General features: G+C 33.8%; 5 protein-coding genes across 13 annotated transcripts; 4 read left to right on the plus strand and 1 right to left on the minus strand.

Annotated features, from left to right (window-relative positions):
* The first annotated feature begins 239 nt into the window (after nt 1–239).
* On the plus strand, nt 240–15,472 carry LOC114880316. Of its 7 annotated transcripts, none has more exons than XM_029196193.2 (19): nt 241–515; nt 1,034–1,078; nt 1,163–3,947; nt 4,017–4,239; nt 4,313–4,738; nt 4,810–4,895; nt 4,971–5,190; nt 5,776–5,882; nt 5,959–6,115; nt 6,263–6,401; nt 6,469–6,730; nt 6,803–7,557; nt 7,642–8,073; nt 8,316–8,348; nt 9,720–9,965; nt 10,336–10,696; nt 10,788–10,879; nt 12,304–12,390; nt 13,028–15,472. In XM_029196193.2, the coding sequence occupies exons 2-19, from the start codon at nt 1,073–1,075 to the stop codon at nt 13,109–13,111; spliced, it is 6,501 nt and encodes a 2,166-aa protein (XP_029052026.2). In that variant the 5' UTR covers nt 241–515; nt 1,034–1,072; the 3' UTR covers nt 13,112–15,472. The 7 variants fall into 7 exon arrangements, with proteins under 7 accessions (XP_029052032.2, XP_029052026.2, XP_029052027.2 ...); XM_029196194.2 differs by having other exon boundaries at nt 5,959–6,109; XM_029196197.2 differs by lacking the exon at nt 12,304–12,390 and adding an exon at nt 11,520–11,564 and having other exon boundaries at nt 13,028–13,115.
* A 492-nt stretch (nt 15,473–15,964) lies between these two features.
* LOC114880321 (NADH dehydrogenase [ubiquinone] flavoprotein 2, mitochondrial) lies at nt 15,965–17,297 on the plus strand. The gene is made up of 4 exons (XM_029196205.2): nt 15,965–16,146; nt 16,298–16,360; nt 16,432–16,890; nt 16,951–17,297. Exons 1-4 carry the CDS (start codon nt 16,111–16,113, stop codon nt 17,122–17,124), a joined length of 732 nt encoding a protein of 243 aa, XP_029052038.1. The 5' UTR covers nt 15,965–16,110; the 3' UTR covers nt 17,125–17,297.
* A 456-nt stretch (nt 17,298–17,753) lies between these two features.
* LOC114880323 (diphosphoinositol polyphosphate phosphohydrolase 1) lies at nt 17,754–19,828 on the plus strand. Its single transcript, XM_029196209.2, has 3 exons — nt 17,754–18,158; nt 18,295–18,450; nt 18,521–19,828. The coding sequence occupies exons 1-3, from the start codon at nt 18,060–18,062 to the stop codon at nt 18,815–18,817; spliced, it is 552 nt and encodes a 183-aa protein (XP_029052042.1). The 5' UTR covers nt 17,754–18,059; the 3' UTR covers nt 18,818–19,828.
* Nucleotides 19,829–20,005: 177 nt separating this feature from the next.
* Nucleotides 20,006–21,902, plus strand: LOC114880318 (glutamate-rich WD repeat-containing protein 1). Of its 2 annotated transcripts, none has more exons than XM_029196202.2 (4): nt 20,006–20,115; nt 20,301–20,837; nt 20,914–21,318; nt 21,393–21,902. In XM_029196202.2, exons 2-4 carry the CDS (start codon nt 20,317–20,319, stop codon nt 21,880–21,882), a joined length of 1,416 nt encoding a protein of 471 aa, XP_029052035.1. In that variant the 5' UTR covers nt 20,006–20,115; nt 20,301–20,316; the 3' UTR covers nt 21,883–21,902. The 2 variants fall into 2 exon arrangements, with proteins under 2 accessions (XP_029052035.1, XP_029052036.1); XM_029196203.2 differs by having other exon boundaries at nt 20,336–20,837.
* Nucleotides 21,903–21,910: 8 nt separating this feature from the next.
* LOC114880317 (mismatch repair endonuclease PMS2) lies at nt 21,911–24,615 on the minus strand. Of its 2 annotated transcripts, XM_029196201.2 has the most exons (6): nt 24,509–24,615; nt 24,285–24,437; nt 24,048–24,207; nt 22,731–23,983; nt 22,407–22,656; nt 21,911–22,340 (listed from the first exon to the last, which is right to left on the minus strand). In XM_029196201.2, the coding sequence occupies exons 2-6, from the start codon at nt 24,369–24,371 to the stop codon at nt 22,015–22,017; spliced, it is 2,076 nt and encodes a 691-aa protein (XP_029052034.1). In that variant the 5' UTR covers nt 24,372–24,437; nt 24,509–24,615; the 3' UTR covers nt 21,911–22,014. The 2 variants fall into 2 exon arrangements, with proteins under 2 accessions (XP_029052034.1, XP_029052033.1); XM_029196200.2 differs by having other exon boundaries at nt 21,911–22,656.
* Nucleotides 24,616–24,879: the final 264 nt, after the last annotated feature.

Here is a 24,879-nt window from a genome sequence, read left to right on the forward strand (position 1 = left end):
CTTTCTGCACACCGGGTATACACTTTCCGCCTAACGGTCGTCGTAAAAGCGCATGTGCGTTATCATAGATTACAAAATGTATAGAGTTAAATCGAATAACATGCGCAGAAAGAACGAAAATTTGTCATCTAGTTACAGTAAAGTTTCGTGGAACGGAGAGTTTTCGTATTTTTTGCAACGTATTAAAATTTTTAAATTATGTAGTAATGCCATCTAACGAGATTCTACTAGAAACCTCTTTGACGTTTAAGATCAACGCGTCCGCGCTGTACGCGTCTATGGTTCTGCTCGCGTGGAAAGTCAACGAGAAAAATTCGTGACGTGCTTAACCCACATTTTTCTTATAGTATTTGTAAAATGTCCGTTTTCCTAGAATTTTTCCTTTTATTCCTGTAAAAGCTCAATTTACAACGATAAAAAACGATCGAATCTTCCAAAGTGACGATTCGAATGTTCCGTGGAAGAAAATAATGCTTATATTCGCGTATGGACACCAGTGCCAGAACGATAGTTAGGTGAGTGAACGTACGAGAGGTCCCTGAACGCTAAGTTGGATATCACAGCTGGTATCCTGGTTTTCAACGTGATGATTTTAATCCTACATATTTTAACTTTCTCCCATATGCTTACAGCGTTATTTGTATACAAAAATTGCTTTCTCATGATTTTTGTTACATAATTGCAATAATTTTGAGATTTGTCGCACGGAAGCCAAGGTTGTTATTCCTAATACAACTTGTCGAAACTGATTAACGAACTCGAACAGATTTCATAATTTTTAACGCCTATGTCAATCAGCTCGTTAATTTATTTGATCCTCATTAAATGTCTTGTGTATTTACATAATTCTTACATATTCGCGAAAACGATTATCTAAATTGTAAAAAACGGATTTCTAATGACTTAGATGTAGGTTTCTTTTTTAAAAATTTTTTTCTCTAGTTCATTAATTTATTGGTATTCTTCAAAAATGCACTTTAAATGTTAAAGGAATTAAAAGATTACAGCATGTAAATTGATTTATAATTTATAGGTTTTACAAAAATAAGAAGCAAGTGATCCTAAAGGCAGTATGAGTGTAAGTAAAATATTGTGTTCAAAGCTATTGTATACAGTTAAATAAATGTTACATTATGTTTTAACATTTCAAACATGTTTGTAGAATCCTTATAGAGCCAGACCAACCAGGTCTAAGGTAGATCACAATTTAGGGTATGGAGTTCATAATCAAAATGTATGGAATCCAGTATCTAGAGTGTTCTCAGAAATGCCATCAAATGATTCTATTCAAAATCAACCACCCATTGTGAATCAGTCAAAACAACAAACTGATCCTTGGAATAATTCATGGAATTGGGACTTTGACAAACAAACAACGGATAATCAGCAACAACAGTCTCAACAGCAAGAGCAGCAACAGCACTATGTACCTTCGTATACAACTCAAGGGCAACTTATTTCCAATTCTGTTCAAGATCATTATTATCAAAATGTTAATGGTAACAAGTCAGATTTACTCAACCAGAACTTGATGCTAGATAGAAATGCACCAACAACAATTGCCAATAGGCCGCCAACTTCAAACCATTCGGACACCTTTAAACCTTACCCAAATTATACCCAATATCAGCAGTATCCGCCACCACCCCCTCAGGCAATGTCCACCAAATCTGGTTCTCTGAATTTTGATCAATCTCAATGGACAAGTGAACAGTCTAAAAATATTCCTTATGGACAACAAATATCAAATGTTCAACAACAAAAAGATCAAGCAGCGCGTCCTGCTCTAGTTGGTAGCAATTATAATTGGAACAAGCCTGATCAAACAAATTTAATGACTCCTCATAATTGGCAAAGTCATGGTAGTTTGCCAGGACATGTACAAGATCCAAAAATTGAGAAGGAGGTGCACACTTTTGATGATACAGGTAATCAAAGTGTACCACTGTTACAACAAAGTAGATCAAATCAGCACCTTTTATCTTCTACCGAAAATAGAGAACATTCCATAAATGAAGCAAATAACTGGTCCAATCAAGTGACCGCATCTGCTTCTCGTAGAAACAGCCAAAATCGCGAAAATGTATTATCCAGTCAAAGTCAACAACCAGCACAGGCTTATAATAGCAGTAATGAATTTATTTCTTGGTCACAAGCAGGAAGTGTAGATGCTTTACAACAGTGGAAACACACAGATGACGCATATTCAACTCAGTGGTCGCAGGAGCAACAAGAAAATAATAATTTATCAGAAGAAATCGTTAAACAAGATAAAACTGTTGTTCTTGCAACAAGTGACTGGCAACAGAATCATACATTATCTCATCACACTTTACCTAATGCGATTCCAACAACAGAACCTAGTACAGATGATGAAAGAAAAAAATCTATTCCTTCGTTACATCCGAATTCTTTAAACTCTGCGGATGCTAATATACATGCAAAACCAAATATTGTTAAACCACAACTACCAGATTCTCGGCTTAACGTGTCTGTTACTCCTGAAACTATATCAACAGTTGCTAGCTCTGAAAATGTATCCATGCAGGAAAGCAATGATTTTAATCTAGTTAGCGAACCAATAGAACGGGGAAAAAATAATTCAGCAGAAGAATTACCAGCAAAATTAGAACAATTAAATCTTGGTACTAAACTGAACAAACATTTAGAAAATCAAAATGAAACAAAAGAAGGAAATCCTGTTATGTCTGAGGATGCATGGAATCAAAATACAGCTTCCTATAAGAGTACCACACCTGATAATATACCCGGTTTACCTTTGGATTATTCTTTACTACCTTTACTACCTCCGGAAAATCAAAATGTTATTAGTCAGGAACATCCAGTGCTCAATACATATCAAATGTCAAATATTAAGCCAATGGATAATGTAGCACAAAGTGGATACGATCAGTGGTACAGTCAAGCTGCGTTGCCGCATTCTTCGGAAAATACCTGGTATTCGAAGGATCATGTTTGCCCGCCCAAAGAATGGGTTACCGAACAAAATGTAGAGAATTATGAAAATATTCAACAGCCTTCAGAATTTGTTAATTTAGAAGTAATTACAAAAACGCCGTCGTTACAAAAACGCGATATGTATGGCTCTAGAGATTCCATAAATAAGGAAACTTTAGATAACGATCCGAAACCGGTTGTGAATCCAATCAAGGAAACAACTAACGCGCGTGATTTTAGGCAAGAAGTGAATAATATCGAGGTACCTTCTGCTCCGCAGTCAGCACGACCTCATGCGCTTCTTCAACCGGAACAGGTACCAGATAATTATGAGTTTGCGACAAACGATAGGAATACATTTTTGGAAACTGGAGAATTAACAGATTCTCATCAGGAACACGAACCTACACCGCCGAGTCAAGACGACGAAAACGATGAAGTGCCTAATGACATTCCTTTCTTGCGAGAAGTACCAGGACAATCGAGTTCCATAGATCCACGGAGAAACGATCCGACCGGACAGGAACAGTATATTCAATCCGGTCAAAGATTATCTGATCCAAGAAGAAACGATCCTTCCGGTCAGGAGCAGACTGTTCAGTTACGAAATATATCTGACAGATCAGAACGTCGCGACGTACCACCAGGACAGGAGAGAAACGTATCTTTACTTTTACGTTCAGACTCTGATACGATGGAGCGTCGAAACGATCCATCTGGAAGAGAACGATCTCTACCTCCGCAGCAGTCTCGCAACGATCCTTCTGGGGAGGAAAGGCATCAGCCTCAACCACAGATCATGCTCGAACCTAGCGAAACACGGGAAGTACCTGGAAGGGGTAACGAACCTGAAGATCCAACTCAGCAAGCTAATGAAAATCTGAGACAGATACCAGGAGGTGCATCTCCGAATGAAGTTATTCAAAGTTCAGACGACAGACCGAATGGCAGGATAGTTACAGGTTCTCAAGAAATCGCTTCTACAGGATGTGAGAGAAAGTTTTGTACTTGTCTAAAATTTATATTTTCGAACGAATAATCCATATTCTTAATTTCAGCTACGATGCAAGACCAAACTAGCGATTCAAGAAACAAACGCGAAGAAGCGGTTGGTGCTTCCGTACGCGAAAATCAGGGAGTTGCCGCATCATCGAATCGTAGAGATTCCTACGAAGACGAGGATGATGAAGGATCTGCGAATAGTAGAGACGATAGTAGAGAAAGACGTCGTGACAGTAGCTCGGAACGACGGCGATACGAATACGAACGAAAAAGCACATAGTCAGTATTTTAATAAAATAAACGGACATATATTTAAGTTTATTCTAACAATTTTCCAATGATCTGCTTGCAGTTATGATCGTGAACGAGAGTACGACGATGATTATTATTATGATCGTCGTCGTGGAGGAGAAAGTGATCGAACGTACGCTGTACGCGATGAATTCGACCGTCGAGAAATTCCATTTCGAGAAGACGATCGCAAGCACCATAGTCGCGATGATCTGGATAGGCATGCGAGGGAAGAGATCGAGAGAAGAAGTAGAGGTAAAGAAGAGTTGGACGAAAGAGACGGCAGAAGGAGACCCGAGGATCGCAGAAAAGAAAGAGACGATCCGCGTCGCAGGGATAGAGAAATTAGAGACTATGATTCACGATATTCTAGAGAATATCTTGATCGCGATAGAAGAAGGGATGAAAGACGATCGAGACGATACGACGATTACGATATAAGAGATCCGTACAGACGAGAATATTACGATGATCCTTATAGCAGAGGGTATTTACTTATTTCACTTTATAGAAAAATTGTCGAATATAGAGTTAGTTTTATCGTGTGTCTTTATATAGATCTAGGCCATCCAGTAGATCTTCTTACAACGACAGAGATCGAGAATATTATATGCGAGCAAGAGATCCTTACTACGGCTATAATGGTATGTAAATCATTTTCAGGTATTTGATTAAATTTTTCTTATCAAATAAATAACATACATAATTCTGTGATATAGGAGGATATCCTGGATATGATTATGGTGCTCACTATGCTAGTAATTATTATGCGTATATAGAAAATTTACGACGTACAAATCCTGCTGCTTATTCTGAATGGTATCATAAATATTATGCTAATCAACACCAGCAGCAGCAGCAGCACATATCTCGAGGTGCAACTAATTATCCAGAAGATAGAGCAAGTGTTCATTCGGGACGCAGCTCTTGCGACGAAAGGTAAATGTTAAAAAGAAAAGAAAAGAACACAAAGAAAGAAAGCAATTGGATCTGAATATTCCGTCTTTGTTTTTCTATAGATTTTATAATATTAATTATGTGTTAGATTTTTTACAAATCCAAGTGCATGCTTCCACTCACCGAACAAAGCATTGTATGTTCCGTATTTCGGGTATCCTGGATGGACCAGAAGTCCACAACGAAGACAGAATTCAAGTTATCGAAATTTACATAGGTGAGACCGGGAGAATTCTCTCGGTTCGACACTATTCAAATGTTACAAATTTGATCTTTTGTTTTTAGTAGCAATGTAGTTTATAAAACCGTCATGCTGTAAAAAGAATTTCTTTTTCTAAGTTAGACATTTAGGTCCTTCGGTAGAAATATGTTCTAATTTTTATTATCCTTGTAGATTTTTTGAAACATAATCTGTCTTCTTCCCCCTGTAGGTAGTAGTAATTACTTTAAATATAGATTTCTTTTTCTTCATAAGTAAAAGGAGATTCATGATCATTACTATTGCTTTTTCTGTTGCGATTTTATATTATTATGTCATCGTACTAAAGTGAAACCGATGTTTTTCAGAACGACAGGTGATAAACGAACTATAGGGGATATGTCTATGCTTGAAGATTCGATAACTACTTCGGCACGAATGACGCCATCCAAGTATTCCGTTTCTCATGTATACGGTATAGCCTAAAATTATTTAAAATGTATTCTACAGACTATGGAGTAATACGTTTTATTCAAGTATTTTATTTTTAGGGAGTTTTTCAATTGGATCTCTAATACACGTATATCCAAATTATCCAACTGATGGTGAAAGAGCCAAAATTGACATTATTAGATTGGATAGCTTACTTTCACACGATTCTGTAACACGAGACTTACGAGCTTATCCTGGACCTCTAATTAAGCAAGTGTAATCAATATATCTGTGATCTAAGCATGCGTTTTTCTAGTTTTTCTATGCTACAGTTTGTACCTTACAGATATGCATGCTTAGATATTAATTAGTATTTTAATTAATTTATTTGACATTTATTACAGTATATATTTTTCTATGCAGGGGTGTAACTCATAAGAAAACTATTATTGAGTATTGTGAAAGCAAAATTAAAAAAGCAGCATCAAACGAAGAGATGACTGATTGTGCTTCGTATATACTTTTGTATGAACTGATGATTATGTTGATACAACAAAATGGAGTAAGTGACACTTTTTAAATATATATAAGCTTATTGTGTTTTTACGTAACTCTGCGAATTTTTTCAGAATGTTGTTGGCGTTGATATAGCAGCGTTGTTACTTAGAAACAAAGATGCATATCCTTACGATCTTAACAAACAAAAGGATTCAGGAAGAAGGGAATCGGTGATATCGCAAAGATCAGGTACCACTGTCGGAGATAGTGTTCAAAGTAATCAAGATGCTACAACCTCTGAGAAAGTCGAAAGTAAACCACGAAAAAGTGTTGAACAAATAACAGACGAGTTTAGAAATACGCTACTTTATGGATTGGTTCAAGAAGCTCTAGGTATGTGTACTTGGTGTGTTAATTCAATATATAAGAATCATTTAAACGTGTTTCGTTCCTTTTTCTATGCAGAATATGCAATGAACGAAGGACTTTGGGGACATGCACTTTTCTTGGCTAGTAAATTAGATAAACGTACTCATGCATCTGTGATGACACGTTTTGCTAATAGTTTACCGTATCACGATCCGCTGCAAACTTTGTATCAACTTCATTCCGGCCGTACCCCGGCTGCTGTTACCGCTATATCAGATCCACGATGGGATGATTGGAGGCCTCATTTGGCTATGATCATATCGAATACGTCTGCCAATCCTGAAATCAATCGTCGTTCGATTACGACCCTCGGGGACACGCTTTCTGTACGAGGAGATATTCACGCTGCACACTTTTGTTACATACTTGCACAAGTTGACTTTGGTGCTTACGAAGCGAGTAATGTGAAACTCGTGTTAATTGGTGCAAATCATCATAAACCGTACAATACATTTCTGTCGACAGAAGCAGTCATGCTTACAGAAATATATGAATACGCTAGAAATCTTAGCGAGCCAGGATTCACGTTGGTGGATCTTCAAACGTTTAAATTTGATTTAGCTGTAAAAATGGTGGATCATGGATTAATAGAGAAAGCTTTGTTGTACATAGAACAAATTGCAATAAATATTACCAATGAACCGTCAAAGTATAAGAAATCGTTCATCGATGCAGTGTACAATTTAGGAGACAGAATTAGATACCATGATCCAGTTTATAAAGAATCCGTAGATGAAGCTACAACCTTAACATGGTTTAATAATTTAGCTGAAATTGTGGGCAAATTTCAGGTAAGTTTAAGCAAGAGATGAAGCTTATTTTATTTTCACATTGTAAAAGAAGGAAATATATATTCTTATTTATTTTTTTTACAGTCTGGAGAAATTAATGAAAATGAAGGTTACGTTCCACAATCAAAAATACCACAGTACAATCCAAATATAGGAATGCAGGAAACGAAACAAAAATCGAACACGATTCAATCCGAATACAGAGAAGGTCCAACATCAATGATGGAAGTAGCTTCGAGTAATGTGCAATCAGACTGGCAGCCTTTATCTTTGCCGTCCAACGTGCCAGAGGCATACGATCAAAGCATACAGTACATAACGAATACCGATGAATCGTCTCAATATCAACAATCTCAACAGCAGGATTATTGGAATCAAGATTCGTATTATCAGAATAATTATGGAAGAAACGATAGCACCGTTACCAATTGGCAACATCAATCAACACATACATCGTATCCTTCGGAACAAGGTGACATCGATAATTCACAGCAACAGGAAAAATGGAACTATGAGGTAAATTAATCGTTGCAGTTGCATCATAATGATACATGATCATAAGTATTCCATTCATACTTTTCATATTATTACATGTACATTATCACTGAACATCTCCTTTACATGCATGCTTTTATGCATCCAAATGTTTTGAGCTTATTTTGTTCATTCACCAGTATATTTAACAGTGGTAATGAATGATATGTACATATAGGAATAACATGTTTTTCACCTTTTTCTTGATGCTTGCATGTGGACAGACGGAAAGGGAAGAAAAAACACCCACTCCTGAAGTAAGTAATTACATGCTTACTCCGGATAGTAATCTCGATCCTGAGTGGTTATTGGATGACACCAATATTAGCTCATTACGACGGCGCAAAGTATTAACCGATTCAGACAAATGCATCGCTTCCCATTCATCTGATTCTAATTTTAACGTCTCGGCGGGCATGTCTTTGATTTCTAATCCTTATAGATCTACCAATCTAGACGATAAATATGTGAAATCTAAAAAACTTATAACGTATCCAAAGATCAATGGAAATTATCCAAAAATTTTATCTAATGATAAAATTGATCCAAAAAATATAAGTAAAAGAAAGAAATTAGACGGCAGGTATACAAAACCACCATCTTCGAAACCCCCAGTTTTTTTAAAGTGTAAAGTTAAAAGAAAAACTGAGAATAATCGAGAAAAAGTATCGGACGAAACAGAAGAAAATGATTTGACTTTGTCAACGACCACCGATTTAGATATTCAGTTTAGTAAAGTAAAGTTGGAGTCTATTTCAAACTTTGATTCAAGTTCAAAAAACGAAACATTTACAGTTTCTGAAAATGAAACTCAAACTCTAAGACAGTACTGCAGTTTTGAGGATAAAAAAATGAGGAGAGTAGCCCCGCACATTCGAAGAAAAGATGTTGTTTGTGACACGGTAGATGTATGGTCTCATTCGAATTCTTCGAAGTATTCCACCGAATTGCGTCGGTATAAACCGCTAATATTCGGTGGCACCTATCCGATAGATTTACCAGTTAGTTTTAAAACTGATTTTTATTCAACCGAATCCACGGACGTTCCTTTCAAAAATATGTTTTCTAAAACGTATGACATTGATGTTCCCATAAATTGCGAATAGATAGTATATTTGTTAGATATTAAAAGTATGATATTGTTACGCATTTGCGGTGATAATTGCAAGACATATTAAGTTCTTCCGTTATAAAATCATGTCTGGCAAATGACTGTGTCATGTTATTTAAAAAAGTGTGAGTGATTAATTAGTGGGGATCTTTGATAGGAAAAAACAGAACGTGATTTATAGTTCTTATTTTCTGTTTTAGATATCATTTATGTATATAAGTCTGTTAATATTAAGTATATAATAAAGTTTCACATGTTATTCATTTTTCTGAATTTTTGATAGTTGATCCTCTTTATTGTTTATTGCAAATAGATATATTTATACGTCTTGATTGTAAATGCATTTATAATATAAGCAAAGTTTCTCACTATTTACTGTAGTAGTTAAACGTTTTAAGATCGTTCATTGTTTATAAAATACACCAAAATTATGAAGATAAAATTGTACTATTGCAGTAAAAAGTGATCAACTTTGCCGGAACAACTTTGCGATGATGATTTGTATATTTTATTTCAGCCGTCTCAACCAATGATTTCTATGACACCGTCTACAAGAAAACAGTATGATCCATTGGAAGAATTGGATGCACTCGAGACTCCGAAACAAACTTCGAAATCGGGAGCCACGGCTAAAAATGTTCCAGAAAAGTCAACACAGAAGAAATCTTCTAATACCGGAGGTTCTTGGTTCGGTGGTCTTTTTAGCAAGCTTGCCCCAAAACCAAGGAACCAGATGATTCTACCGGATGACAATAATCCGACGGTAAGATTTTCAAAATACATTGTATTTTTTCATAGATTATTAAAAGATTACGATAGATGGTTTTATGTTTTATGTCGCTTAAGGGCTCACGCGGGTACTTATGGTAATTGAACGTCTATTATGATGCCTTTTATGATGGGAGAGGAAAAGGCCAGTATAATTCAATGTTAGATCATTTAATTAACAGCTAATGAATTATCGATATATTCTGGCTTAACATTTTAAATTTCGTTTCTAACACATTGGACACAACGAGATTGGACACAGTACAATTGTTTGAGCCCTATAGTTTGCACAAATAGTGTTATCTTTGTTTCATCTATTCAAGTAAAGAAATCTATGTTCCTATTGTTTTCTAATTCTACAACAGATTGTTTGGGATCCTGTTGCTAAAAAATGGACGAACAAAGACGAAGACGTAGATAGCAGTTCTACAACATTAGCTCCACCTCCAAAAGCATCTGATATGGGATTTAGAGCACCTGTGGCAGAACATACCTCTGAGCCATCACAACCGACTCAACTATCTCAACCACCTTCACAAGCTGACGAATCAACAGTGAACAAGTTTAAATTACCGAAGGGAAGAAGTATGCGCGCTAACTACATAGACGTAATGAATCCTAACAGTATGAAAAATAATGCACCGCCTTCGAGTATACCAACTCCGGTAACATCTCCACTTGTGCCTATGGCAGCCTCGTCGCCTCAATTATTCATTCCTGCTCCAGGTGAACTTTCAATAATCTCTGATTCTGTTTTTGATTAATGTCACCGTATTTTTATTCTTTATTCCAATTAAATGTGTTTGAATTTTTCTAGTCAATGATCCAAATGCTCCTGTGGACTTTTTAACGCCTACCTCAACTCCAGTTGCACCTTCCACAAATGTTTCTGAAAATACATCTCAAGGGGTAAGTTTTTCATATTAAAATTAATATTTGGAAACCTCTATGTATATTGAATCGTGTCTTGTTACCACAAACATATAATACAACATTAACAATACAGTTTCACGTGTACGTCTACAATTTCAAACCCATTACACACAGTCCCCCTAATTATCTTTATGTTATGGCTGCAGTATGCTGGTATGCAGCTTAGTTGTATTTTGAACGTGTTTCTGGAACTGTAATGTTAACATGTTATTTTCTCATGAAAGTCTTTTAGAACTATATACGTGATGAGAACTTGTAGATGCCGTAAATTTCCCTTAGTTTTGTGCATTCTCTATTTGTCCAAAAGTATCGTAATTGTCTTCTTAATTGTTTATTTGTATAAAAGTTAATCGTTCTTATGGCTATTTGAATTGTGTAATGGAAAGCAATCGAATTCTTGAGTAGGTCTTGTTTCTTTCAAATCATCCAATCGAACGATATAAAGAAATACATATATTTAAAATTTCATTTTTATTCATCTAAAAATTATGTGCTTCCTGCGTCATACTTTAGCATTTGTCGTACTAATTAGATTTTCCAAGATCACAATAGATATTCTCTTTTTTGCAAACCTGTGTTTAATCCACCTTTCTTTTTATGTTTCCTTTGCAAGCAGTCGGGGAGGCAGAATGATGTAGCCAAATAATAATTGTTGCTGATAGTAAGGACTATTTTATTAATTTTATATATATTGTTCTTTATCATTGTGCATGCATGGTTTGTAATATTTATTTAATAGCACGAGTGATAGTATGAATATTGTGCGTATGTGCGTTTGATGCAACAACTTTCAGTATGTCTATGATCTGCTGAGATACTTCAACCAGTTAAATTTCCAATGAAAAAGATAGGGTAGAAAGTGAAGTACAATTGTTGGATAAGTTGTTGTTTAACATATCTTTGTCTTACATGTGTTCTTTAATTCTACCTTCTTTTAAATATCACATTACAGCTTGACGCTGCTTCAAAATCTTTTCTTTTGCACCTACACGACTTTTTGGTAGTAGTATACCAACAAGGGTTATTTAGGTTCATAGTCTAACATATGGTACAGGACACTAAAAATAATGCATTAGTATCTTTACCTTATAATTTCATATTTTCAGCATGATTATTTATTTATTTTTTTTCTTTTTATATAGAATATCACATTTTTATTTATTACACTGCAAGAGATTTGCAATACCAACCGTTTATATATTTCTGATAACTCTGTAATTTCTTGTACTGTTAATTTTTCATTAAAAGAAGAAGCTTATGTTGTTGCAAAGAAGTCGAGTACCTATTATTACATTTAAAAAACGTCGGTGTTGCATCCTTGCATACTTTGATGCTTAATGATAGTAACAGGGCAAGTATTGGTTAGTGAGATAAGATTGTGTGTTGTATATGGCATACAGCTCTCTCGATGGAGCTCAACCAGCTCGTTATCGCGAGAGGTGCAGAGCTACACTATGAAGGATCCGCGTCTCCTCCAACGGAACAAGGTAATCCAGCGGCATTAAACATTTTTCATTCCAGAGGTGATCACTTAAAAATATTATTCATCAATATATGATAGAAATTTTAACTTATTACTTTTCATACAAAATTTATAATAGAGTTATATATTACAGAGTATATTTTATTTGGTGCTTTCGTTACAAGTAGCATTGTACTTTATTCATGTTTTTAGAGACAAATAGAGCCATTTAAAAGATACTCTGTATAGTTTAATAGATTTAAAATAAAATTTTTTTCTTAATTCATAGCCATATAGCTTTCGCCCTTAAATCAAGCTTAAACTCATTATATCAAGCACTTTATTATTGTGAAATTTAAATGGCAAAACTATGGGAAAGCTTGGTGAAGGATGTATTATTGGTATTGGCCTCGCAATGTATGTTCACATTAATTGCAAATCCAACATTTTTACGCTTTGTGTCAGATTCAGTTATGTAAGTTATGAATATATAATATAACGGAAAAAAAGAACAGAATTTCCTAAGTTTATGTAACTTTGTTTTAGGAAGAAATTGTGTAAGAATAGTGAGAATGTTTTAACAAATTTATGATATCATCGTGTATAATTTCAACGTGATTTTGTTATTGATTTATTACTGAAAAACAAATAACGTTCTTTAGGGACCAATGATGTACAACCCGAACGAGATGAAGGATCATTCAGTGAAGAATATCCAACAGCAAATTCGGTATCCACCACGATAAAATTAATAAGTTGTATATTCGTCGACAAAATGTCCTGGTAATCAGAAATATAATGTTCTTCGGTAACACAGGCAAACATACCTCAGAACAAGGTCATCAATAGACGCGCCATACGTTTTAGCCGAGCACATGTAAATTTTCAAACTTGTGTCTATTTTACAGAAATCAATTTAGTTTCATTAGAATAAAGGTAAATTGATTATATCGTTAGCAAACAATTGCTTATAAATAATATTATGGATAAATGAAAACCATCACAGTTTTAACAAGTTTTAACAAATTTTAACTTCAATCGTAATTAACGTAAAATATGTATTTGTATTTCTTAATTTATATCCTGAGAAACATGTGCTCCAAGCATAGAATTTTGTTAATTGTACACAGGGTACTTGTTTGATAAAAATCAGCTTTATCACGGAATGTTTTTTTAGCGAATTCGTTGAGATATGTTTGAGTGAATTATAGATTATTTTTATTATCGTGTAGCTCTTGTGATTTAATTGATTTATCCCGTAAAGTTTTCAACAATGTAAAAATTCCTAAACAGAGATATACATACATGGCTGGTGTTATGCTAAGTAAGATAAACTTTAATGAATCTAATAATCATGGTATTGCTATCGGCGTGGTATCGAATCTCGCGAAGTTTAGAATTCCAATTGTAAAGTTATGTTGCGTGCATACGTTTGAGGGGGAATAGATTTGTATTCGTGACAGGATTCACGTTTAATTTGCATACGAACAATTCATTGTAAAACGCGTTCTTCAAGCGCGTAACGTTAACTGTAGTGAGAATAATGTTGGTCGTATCGTCTACGCTATACGAAAATTTGTTACGCGACCTAAGAGCACAGTATACTGTTGAGTCTGATTTTATACGATCGCAATGAACAATTATTGCATATGTAAAGCGAAACAAACCGGCGATGATGTAAGAAATGTTAGAAATGTGAAAATTTTATGGATTCTATTGTTAGGCGGCGTGTAATACAGCTACTGTTATTGATTGTCGGGCTATTATATCGTTATAGCAGTGTTATTTCCAATAAGAAGCATAACTGCCATTTATCTATTCAAACTAGGAAAATTGGCAAAGTGCTTCAACTCGTATCTCTATCTTGTATACTTGGATACAATAAGAAGCTGTTTTTTCAGATTTTAACCACTTAAAATAATCATCTTGAGAGCTCTGAATAGAAAATGTTTAAATTTCGATTATAAATCATCTGTCGTAATTTGATCGTAATTGATAGTTATTCCACGCACTTATTTTTAAAATAAATTGTAAGCAATTACTCTCTTCTAGCTGCTTGTCAGATTCGTCTGTACCGATCGTTTAAATGCAAGTTGTTATCTCAAATTTGCTTATAAGTTTATCATTCAAGTGAAAATCGTAAGTTCAGTTTAAAAAAAGGTGCATAGTTCTTGAATGTGAGAATCAAATCAGTATATGCCGCGAAAAGCGTATGATGAGATCAGTCGACAATTGAAATACTTTGCCAGCGTAATCAATTATTCAGAAAATCTAAGTTCCTCACAATGATATATTCTATATTATATTTTTTACGAACATTGTAGAGGAAGGTTCGTTCTGTTAGGCGCGTTAACTAATCGATTGTAGCGAATGGAGAACAACATTTGCGCGATGTACAAAATGTAAAGTAATTCGTTTAGATTGATCTCTCATTTCGACAATGATTGAAAACAGGATAACGCGTTGCGAGAATGAAAGTTGTGCATCAAACGAATAACGTGCGTATGAGGGTGAAGAAGATTTTTGTTAATCCTTTAACGTCCGTAATTTCTGTGAATGTTTAAGAGAAAATCGGAGGGCGTAAAAACGATATTCTTTTCCGTCATTAATCATAATAGAAGCGGAGCTAGGTTTTGTCGATTCTTGTAAAATATATTAGATACAGTGTTCTTCAGAGGAACCTTTACGCTGATTTTATAAATTCATTTCTTCTTGTGTATGTATATGTGCTAGCGTACATTTGTACACGATTGGAAATTGGATGTATATGTGCGTTTTGAGAGTAGAGCGAGAAAAGAGGAAAATGTATGGTAGAAGATCTAAAGGTGCAAAGGGTTTCTCTCGTGGATATCACAATTATTAGATTATTCGGTTTTACACACGCGACACGGTAATGTGCTTTCAAGCATATACAGGGTGGGCCACGCAACTGTTTTTTTTCATAAATGCGTTAATAACGGAGTTGCCACCTGAAACAGTTGCGTGGCCTACCCTCTATATATATATCACGCATCAATTGTAGCATATTAATAATGTCTTAACGCGTCTTTGTGTATGTTACATGTATATACATATATATAAATACATAATGAAATTTATAATTTGTACATATATAAGTTTCTTCGGGAAATATAACAAATTCGTATATTAATAAGTTAGATAAAATTAAAGAGACCTCATTAAAGCCCAGCGGAAGGAGAATCCCTATTTTTTTTTGCAAAAATCTGCTTTACGTCTCTCTTAAGGGCGGCTTAGAAAGTTGCTTTGGGTATATAGATTAAGAATCAATTATGAAAGAGAATGAATTATTTGTCAAAAAAGAGAATGATTTTGGGAGAGTTTTATCTCTTCCACACAATATGTGGAAATAACTGAATTAGAATGCGTTTTTGCTTACAATTAGCATCATATGGGAGGAACTCTTAATAAAACGGTCTGCTCATGAACGAAGTCGGCGATGCACTGACTTGAGCGCCGAGGAGTAGGGAGTAGGGAGTAGGGGAGCGCAGCCCCCCGCCACAACTTTCGCGACGATGGCGCCATCTAGCGGCAAGCGCCTGGTACTAACTCTAAAAATTTTGCCGCTAAACTATGAATCGCGCTGATGTCGAGTAGTTTGTTAATGGCGCTTCTAATATAGAGTGCCATTTAATTTGTTCCGTACTACGATTTAAATATAAATTAAAAAATAGTGGAGTAAAGTACAAAATATTATTGTTGATAAGTATAGAGCAACTTCGTAAAGATGTTTCTCACTTCCAGATCAGTCCGTGCTATTTATGTGAGTTCAATATTACTGACGTTTTAATATTATATGCTATATAACCCCTTCTATCACCTTATGTAACCTTCAAACTTGTTTATTTATATTCTACTGTACATGTTATACTAATATAAGTATTTTCTAATTACGTATTTTTTTTATTAAATAGAATTGTAAAAATGTTAGAAGATTACAAACATCAGCTAATCGCGCATCAGACCAGTTATTTGTGGTAAGTATTATTATATGTCACATGCATCTATATTTTGTCTCACACTAATACTAATTAATTAATTTTTATAGCATAGAGACAGTGAAGTGGATAATCCAAAAATTCCCTTTGAATTCAATGAAGCAAACAAAAAACGTATAGAAGCTCTGTTAAAAATGTATCCTGAAGGACATAAACGTGGTGCAATGATACCACTGTTGGATTTAGCTCAACGTCAACATGGATGGTTACCTATTTCTGCTATGCACAAAGTAGCAGAAATATTGAATTTACCACAAATGAGAGTCTATGAAGTAGCCACATTTTATACAATGTTTAATAGAAGGCCAATGGGAAAGTATCATGTGCAAATTTGTACATGTACACCATGTTGGTTGAGAGATTCTGATTCTATTGTAGATGCTGTAACCAAAGCTACAAATTGTAAAATTGGAGAAATGTCTCAGGATAAATTGTTTACAGTTTCTGAAGTAGAGTGTCTTGGTGCTTGTGCTAATGCACCAATGTTTCAAGTGAATGATGATTACTATGTAAGTATAATCTAGTTGTTAATTTATTTTGGCATCAACATATGTTAATTCATTTTATAGGAAGACTTAACTCCTGAAAGTGCTACTACTATAATAAATGCATTGAAAAAGGGAGAAAGACCACCACCAGGTCCTCAAAACTCACCTAGATTTGCAGCAGATCCTGCAGGTGGCCTAACATCATTGACATCTCCTCCACCAGGACCTGGATTTGGTGTTAGATCTGACCTGTAATCCCTTTTATGTAAATAGTAAATTGTACAATTTGCAAGTGATTTAGTAATAATTATATATTTAAATAGATCATAGAAAACTTTAAGATTCAATCTGTTGTACCTTAAAACTGTATGTAAAATTTACAAATCATTTTTTATTTTAAAAAGCAATAATAAATAAACTTTAACTGTGTATTTCCTCTCTTCATTTATAAATAGGTTAATAACCCTTATGAATTAGGTTAGGCTTCTGACTATGGATATTGTTTGTATTGATTATTAAATTTTCTTTCTTTTGTCAGTTTCAGCATGGTGATTATTAGTACTAATTTCAGAGCATATTGACATTTTTCATTTGATATTTCAGTGGTTTATTTTTCATGGAATTTATTATGTTTTCTGTAAAATATCTATACTTGTCCCTAATGTTATCAAAACTATCAATTTTTATGCAACACATCCTCTGATTTTATCAAATACAGTGTTAAGATTTTCCAATCTATTTTTATTATTGTATTCTCTTGTGAAATTTATCTCTCTTCTCTTTCCTATATTCTGAGTTTGAGTATAATGATTATTTATTACACATTTTTGTGAAATAATCTTGTTGAATATTCACCTTTTAATATTCTAATAAAAATGTAATCTAGAGGGAGCTACTTGTTATCTAGTGAATGCTTTAAAAGTTTTGAGGTTATAACAAGTTTCTACAAGGACAACATTGGTGGTGTGTATCGTGATATAGCATTATTTCGACAAAAAATCGTCCTGTTTCTCGGGCGATAGATAAAATCTTGAAATTAATTATGTGAGCAGTTGAGGCTTGACAATTAATTCTGTATAGATATGTCGGCTCCAAATAACGTTAAAACACTGTTACCGTACAGATTGGCCTGCTTGGCCGTCTGACAAATATGAATTTATGGAATAATTTTGTAATTTTAATAATCGAACATGGTGAAAGAAAAACCAAATTCAATTCGTATTTACGATTCAGAAGGTTATAGACGTAGAGCAGCATGTATCTGCGTCAAAAACGATCTTGAGGATGAGGTAAGCCAGCAGATGGCAGTTGATATTTTTAACTTTAATATCCTAATATTTATCTAATATCAGTCAACATTTTTCTTATTTCTTTATTATTGTATCATATAAACTAAACTCTTGTTTAATCCTGGGTTTTTGTCAGGTACTTTTGGTTACATCCAGCCGAAGGCCAGATAGCTGGATAGTACCTGGTGGAGGTGTTGAACCAGAGGAGGAACCCGCAGTAACTGCATTACGTGAAGTCAGAGAAGAAGCAGGGGTTTTAGGGCAGTTGGGCAGATGTCTTGGCATATTTGAAGTAATAATATAAGTGCAATAATCATAGCCCTGGACAAATTGCAGAAGTAATCTTTTTTTTCTTTTTATAGAATGTGGAACACAAACATAGGACACAGGTATGGGTTATGCGTGTAACTGAAGAACTGCCAGAATGGGAAGATTCACGTGCTATTGGTCGAAAACGAAAGTGGTTTTCTATACCAGAGGCCTTGTTTCAGCTTGCTCAGCACAAGCCCGTCCAGCGTTCTTATATACACAGCCTCCACAATACTAATCCTCGATATAATCCTAACATCTCGCCTCCTCACCATTCGCATACTACCGTAACGTCTATTCAGTTGATGAATAATTCTAGTAACAATCCTCATCTGAACAAACATAGCTAATATTAAATACCATCCATTTGCGTAAACGATTGAGATCAAATGTTAAATATTTGTTGCTGCTCATTTACTTTCGTACAGTTATAACAACCACTAAGGTTGTGTTTTGTATGTAAAATGACACTATTTGTACATTCTCTGGTTTTCTTTCTTATTTTTCTTTTGTGATTAGTAGTAAAATTATTCCGAATCTTGTTATTATACTACTAATACTACTGTATGATTATCACCACACCACCACCACCACTACTACTATTTCATTACTATTGCTATACTATCATTACTGCAAAAACTATTATTATCATTATCACTATTAGAGTCATTTTTATTGTCATTGTCAGTGCTATTATCAGTGTTATTGCTTTTTCATACAGATTAGTTTATTAATCACTCCTTAAAAGGAACAGTTTTTCTAGTTTGGTTCTATTGGTGTAACTAATTAGGGGTCAGGGTGAATCTGCCACCCTGCCCCAAAAATGTGGACTGGATTTCTCATCATTCTAAGATCCTAAAATTCTAACAATTAGTTATGCTGATGTTCAGTTCTCATTTTTATCATATTCTTGTCAGGGAAGCAATTAGTGCTTATATTTCATGTACAAATAAGTACCTAATTTTCATACGTAATGTGGATGGTGTTTTATGCAAAAAAAGAAAAAAACGATTTCACAATTAGAATATTTCTCATGTTGTTTGCATATACTCAAAGAATATTACAAACTTCATAATGAAACATATCTATACCTCATCCATTTATTTCTTTTAAACAAGATTTTTGATGATATGTGATAATGCTTTGTAATTTGTTTCTGTAACAGTTACTACCTTTTGCATACTATGGGTCAGTATGTAGTTTACAGACTGAATTGTTTAACGAATTGCTGTAGGGATTGTTTAGAACATGCGTTTCCGAAAAAATAAACATTTCTCTTCTTATAAACCGTAAAAAAAAGGAAATTAGTATAAAAGCTATTTAATGTAAAATGAAATATAGATACATGGATGTACCATGAATTTTGTAGATTTCATTTTTTGTAATTATGTATTTAAATTTTCTATGACTTCTCAGATGTCGTTAATGAAATATTCTAACTCACTTTTGTCAATGTTATTAACTTGTATTATTTCAAATTGAAATGATTTGATTCGCACAAAAAGTTGCCAATAAAATAAAATGGAAAAAGTCATTAAAAAGATTAATTTATAATATAACAGACACACACATAACCCCATATAATTTTAAGTGTGTGTTGGTTAGCCATTTTATGTCTCACGTGTATCGAGTCTGTACAAATTGAGAGGTAACTTTTCAATTACCATTTATAATAACAAATAACTTGAAAACTCTTTAAGATCCTACTTAAAAATTAAATAATCTTTTACAATTATTTTGTAGAATATCTTTTTATTCATTTTCTATTTAATCATTAGAAAATAAACGAGGTTAGGTTTTACTTACTGAAATTATTCTTATTGAACATTATAGATGTACCTTTTTTAAGATGACTATCTTTTATAAAGAAATTCCTAAAGAAATGGAGGGCGAACCGATGGATGAAATTAACGAGAATATGGAGGAAAGTAACAGTGAGAGTGAAGAAGAAGAAGACTCCATGGAAAGTGAAGAAACTGAAGAAAAAGAAAATCAAAATACCGAATCTAAAGTATACCTTCCTGGACAACCACTGAAAAGTGGAGAAGAACTTGTGGTTGATAAATCAGCATATAGACTTCTACATCATGCACAATCTGGTGCACCATGTCTTAGTTTTGATATAATCTTAGATGACTTAGGTAATAATAGAGAAAATTATCCTTTGAGTATGTACCTTGTTGCTGGAACACAAGCTGCCAAGACGCATGTTAATAATCTTCTGGTTATGAAAATGAAAAACCTTCATGCCACCAAGGATGATTCTGATGATGACTCAGATGATGATGAACTAGACAGTGATGATGATACAAATACACCTGTAATGTCTGTTGCACCAATCAAACATCAGGGTTGCATTAATAGAGTTAGGTGAATATATTTGGTTTTCTAAATGATATTTGCAGCTTCATACCTGTATTTTATAACGTTTCATTTGTTTCAACAGATACGCTAAACTCGGCGACGCAACTGTTGCAGCAAGTTGGAGTGAATTGGGTCGTGTACATATTTGGAATTTAGATGAACAATTAAAAGCACTTGATAACGATGAATTGCTTCGTGCTTATCGTAAGAAGTGTGAGAAACACGATGGAGGCATCAAATCATTATTCACGTTTAAAGGACATCTGTCGGAAGGATATGGATTAGATTGGTGTCCAACTGAAATAGGTACTTTAGCTTCTGGTGATTGTAAAGGAAATATTCACATATGGCGTATTAGTAATGGTAATAGCGCGACGTGGCACGTGGATCAAAGACCATACAATTCACACGCACCACATAGCGTCGAAGATATTCAGTGGTCTCCTAATGAAAGGCATGTGCTTGCTTCGTGCTCTGTTGACAAAAGGTATATATCATATGTTAATTAATATCATTATAAATTCAATAAAATAATCGGACATACTTACATTATTTTTACAGTATTAAAATTTGGGATACGAGATCAAGCCCGCAGTCCGCTTGCATGTTGACAGCATCTGGCACACATACTGCTGACATTAACGTTATTTCATGGAATCGCAATGAAAGTCAGTTTCTTGTATCTGGTGGTGACGATGGATTGATTTGTGTATGGGATTTGCGCCAGTTTGGTTCTAGTGGCTCAAGTCCATTAGCCATATTTAAACAGCATACTTCACCTGTTACAACAGTCGAATGGCATCCACAAGAAGCTACTGTATTTGCTTCCGGTGGAGCCGATGATCAGATTGCTCAATGGGATTTGTCAGTAGAAGCCGATCAATCGGAAGCCACAGAAAATAATGAATTGAAGGAATTGCCTTCTCAGTTGTTATTTATACATCAAGGTCAAACTGATATTAAAGAACTACATTGGCATCCTCAATGTACTGGTGTTGTAATATCGACAGCACATTCAGGATTTAACATATTTCGTACAATTAGTGTATAATAAACTAATTTCTTTAAGAATGCAATGTTTTAAAAGTTATTTGCAATCAAAATAATACCCTAAACATCGGTGTAACTAGAATTCTAGAATAATGATTCTAAATTTTTTAAATTCAAACTTCAGAAATATAGTTTATTTATGCACAAGATGTAATGATAATAGATGTCTTATCGTTGGTCTACCATGAGGGCAACTCCAAGGGTTTTCCATTTGCGCCATTTGTGTAACTAATTTTTGCATTTCGTTATTATTAAGAGCTGTACCAATCATAACTGCACTACGACAAGCTCTTGATGCTAACATTTGTCTCACACGACTCGGACGGTATATACGATTTTCTTTATGTTCCACACCACCTTCTCTAATAAGAAAAATCAGTTCTTCTATATCTTCTTGTCCAAATTGCCAATATCCGCTGACTGGCATTCCTGTGAGTTCTACACGCTGTCCTGATTCGGCTAAAATGTACAAATATGTTTTCGTAGCAATATTAATTAAAAAAAAGACTGAATTAACTATTTTACCTTCGTGATTAATTTTAAAAAAGAAGCCATTGTCTTCAAACGTTTTCTGGTGTTCAATTAATATTGTTTCATTTAAAGAAGACAAATTTAATGCTTTGGGAACGATTAATTTCTGAGTTTTTAGTTGCGTCTCGTTATTAAGTTTTTCGAAGCGATACTTTTCATCAGTAGCATGTTGATCAATAATAAATAGATCTTTCTCCAAACGGGCTATTATAAAACCAAGATTAAATTGTCCTATAATTTCCATCTATAAAATATTTTACTTTTAATGATTGTGTAATATATTTTATCGCTAATATATTTACTTAATAAAACATAAACCTTAAGAAAAGATTCCTTCGTTAGTTCCCTTTTCAGTTCATCTTCGGCGACAGAATTTTTAGCACTTTCCAATTGAGCCTTATATTTAATTCTTGTACTCGTGGTAACAAGCTTCGATAAATTGTTCTCTTTTTCTTGAAGCTTTTGTTTTATTGTTAACATACTAATTGACATTTCAGCATTATCCAATATTTTTGTTTGATTCGATATATCATTTTGTACATTGTAGTTATCATATTCAATAATTTTATTTTTATTATCATACTGTACACTATTTTCATCTAAATGTTCTGTATTTGATGATGTTTGTAAATTCTGAAATCTTTTTGCTGGGGGATTTGTGTTCGCCGGTGAAATTGCTCTCTTCGTTCCAAAATTTAATTCAGATATAGGTTTCACATTCAAGTTTCCTTGTAACTTATCCCATTTACTTATTAAACTGAATTTCAGAGCTGCTAATATTAAATTCTCTTGTGTACAAAAAATAGTTCTTTTATCCGGAGTTACGTTAATATCGGTCGACTGTTTATTAAGTTTTAAATTTAAAAAAATAAATGGATATTGTTTATTGTTATATTTGTGATAAATGTGATTTATTAATTTATTTACTTTCGCAGGATCACATGGTCGACCGTTTACATAAAAAAATTGTCTGTCGGGTGTTGATCGTCCGACAGTATGATCGCAACTGCTAACGTAGCAATCCCATTCAAAATCTATAGCTACATCATTTCGTAAATTGTACTCTTGTAATGTTGCTTCATCAGGAGGTAGTAAATCAAGTTTAAGAAGACCTTTTGAAGCTTTCTTGCCAAACACTATATTAATATTATTTAAAATACTGCTGGAGTTTGTAGTAGTAACTACAACATTAGATTTTCCTGATACCGAATTGGAACATGTTATTTTTGTATCAGTAGAAACTATGCAATAATTATATAGGACTTGGATAGCACGAGCATATTCCTTTTTTAGGTTTCTTGTAAATTCTTTTGCTCTTACTGGAAGACACTTAAATATATTTTTAACATGTACAGTTGTACCTACTTCTCTTGCACATGCTTCTTTCTTTTGCAGTATACCATTGTGATCAAATTCTAATTTAAAACCATGCTCGCTTGTGGAATGTCTTGTAATGATAGTTAATTCAGCTAAAGAGCAGAGTGAACTAAGAGCTTCTCCACGAAACCCAAAGGTATCTACTTCAGTCAGATCTGAGAATTCTTTCAGTTTGGATGTATGATGTTTCAGGCCTGATGAAAAGGAAGTAATTTTTTAAGATAAATTACAGATATATCGATATCTTTACATACATACCCAATCCTGCAAAATCTTCCTCTAAAACACCGCTTCCATTATCACTAATACTGATACATGTTTTCCCATAATCTTTTAATTTAATATCAATTAATGTAGCACCACTATCTAAACTATTTTCTACCAGTTCTTTTATTGCACCTGCCAGATCAAACACCACCTAGAAAAATATTATATATTAGCGAGGTAACAAATTTATATTAAAACATCCCGTAAGTACTTATAGGTTAATCTTACCTGACCAGAACAAATTTTATGAATTGTTTGTTTATTTATGGCAGTAATCTTCTTCGATTTTTCTATTGTTGGAGTTGGTTCTGTCATTTTGTTAACATACAAGAAAGAACATCCATATATCTTCTTTATGCGTGAAGTAATACACCATCGTACCTAAAAAAAAGAAAACTATGTTAGTATGTAAATAGATAAATAATAATCAGTTTCTTTACATCAAATTTTACCTTAAAAACCTAAATTTTAAGACAACAGCAGCTAAAAAACAGTAGCTAAATTTTTGCTACTAGTTCAAGTACCATGCGTTTATTAAATGTTTGAATTTGATTGGCTGTAAGTTGAGCAAAATGAAACAGCCATAGTATGGCGCGAAAATGAATTAAACTGTGCCGATAACATGTTTGATGTACTACATTAATTTTTGTAATAAATTTCATTATACATATAAAAAATAGTGTAATTCATTCTATTTAGTAAAAAACAAAACAATAACATGAATTAAACTCGAGTATCATAAATGCTTATCAAAGAAATTTATGGAATAAGGAAAATAGGATGCGATTACGTTTCCACTAAAGTATAATCAAATTTAATTTAT

Source organism: Osmia bicornis, chromosome 12 (assembly GCF_907164935.1).
Source record: "Osmia bicornis bicornis chromosome 12, iOsmBic2.1, whole genome shotgun sequence".
NCBI classification, from domain to species: Eukaryota; Metazoa; Arthropoda; class Insecta; order Hymenoptera; family Megachilidae; genus Osmia; species Osmia bicornis.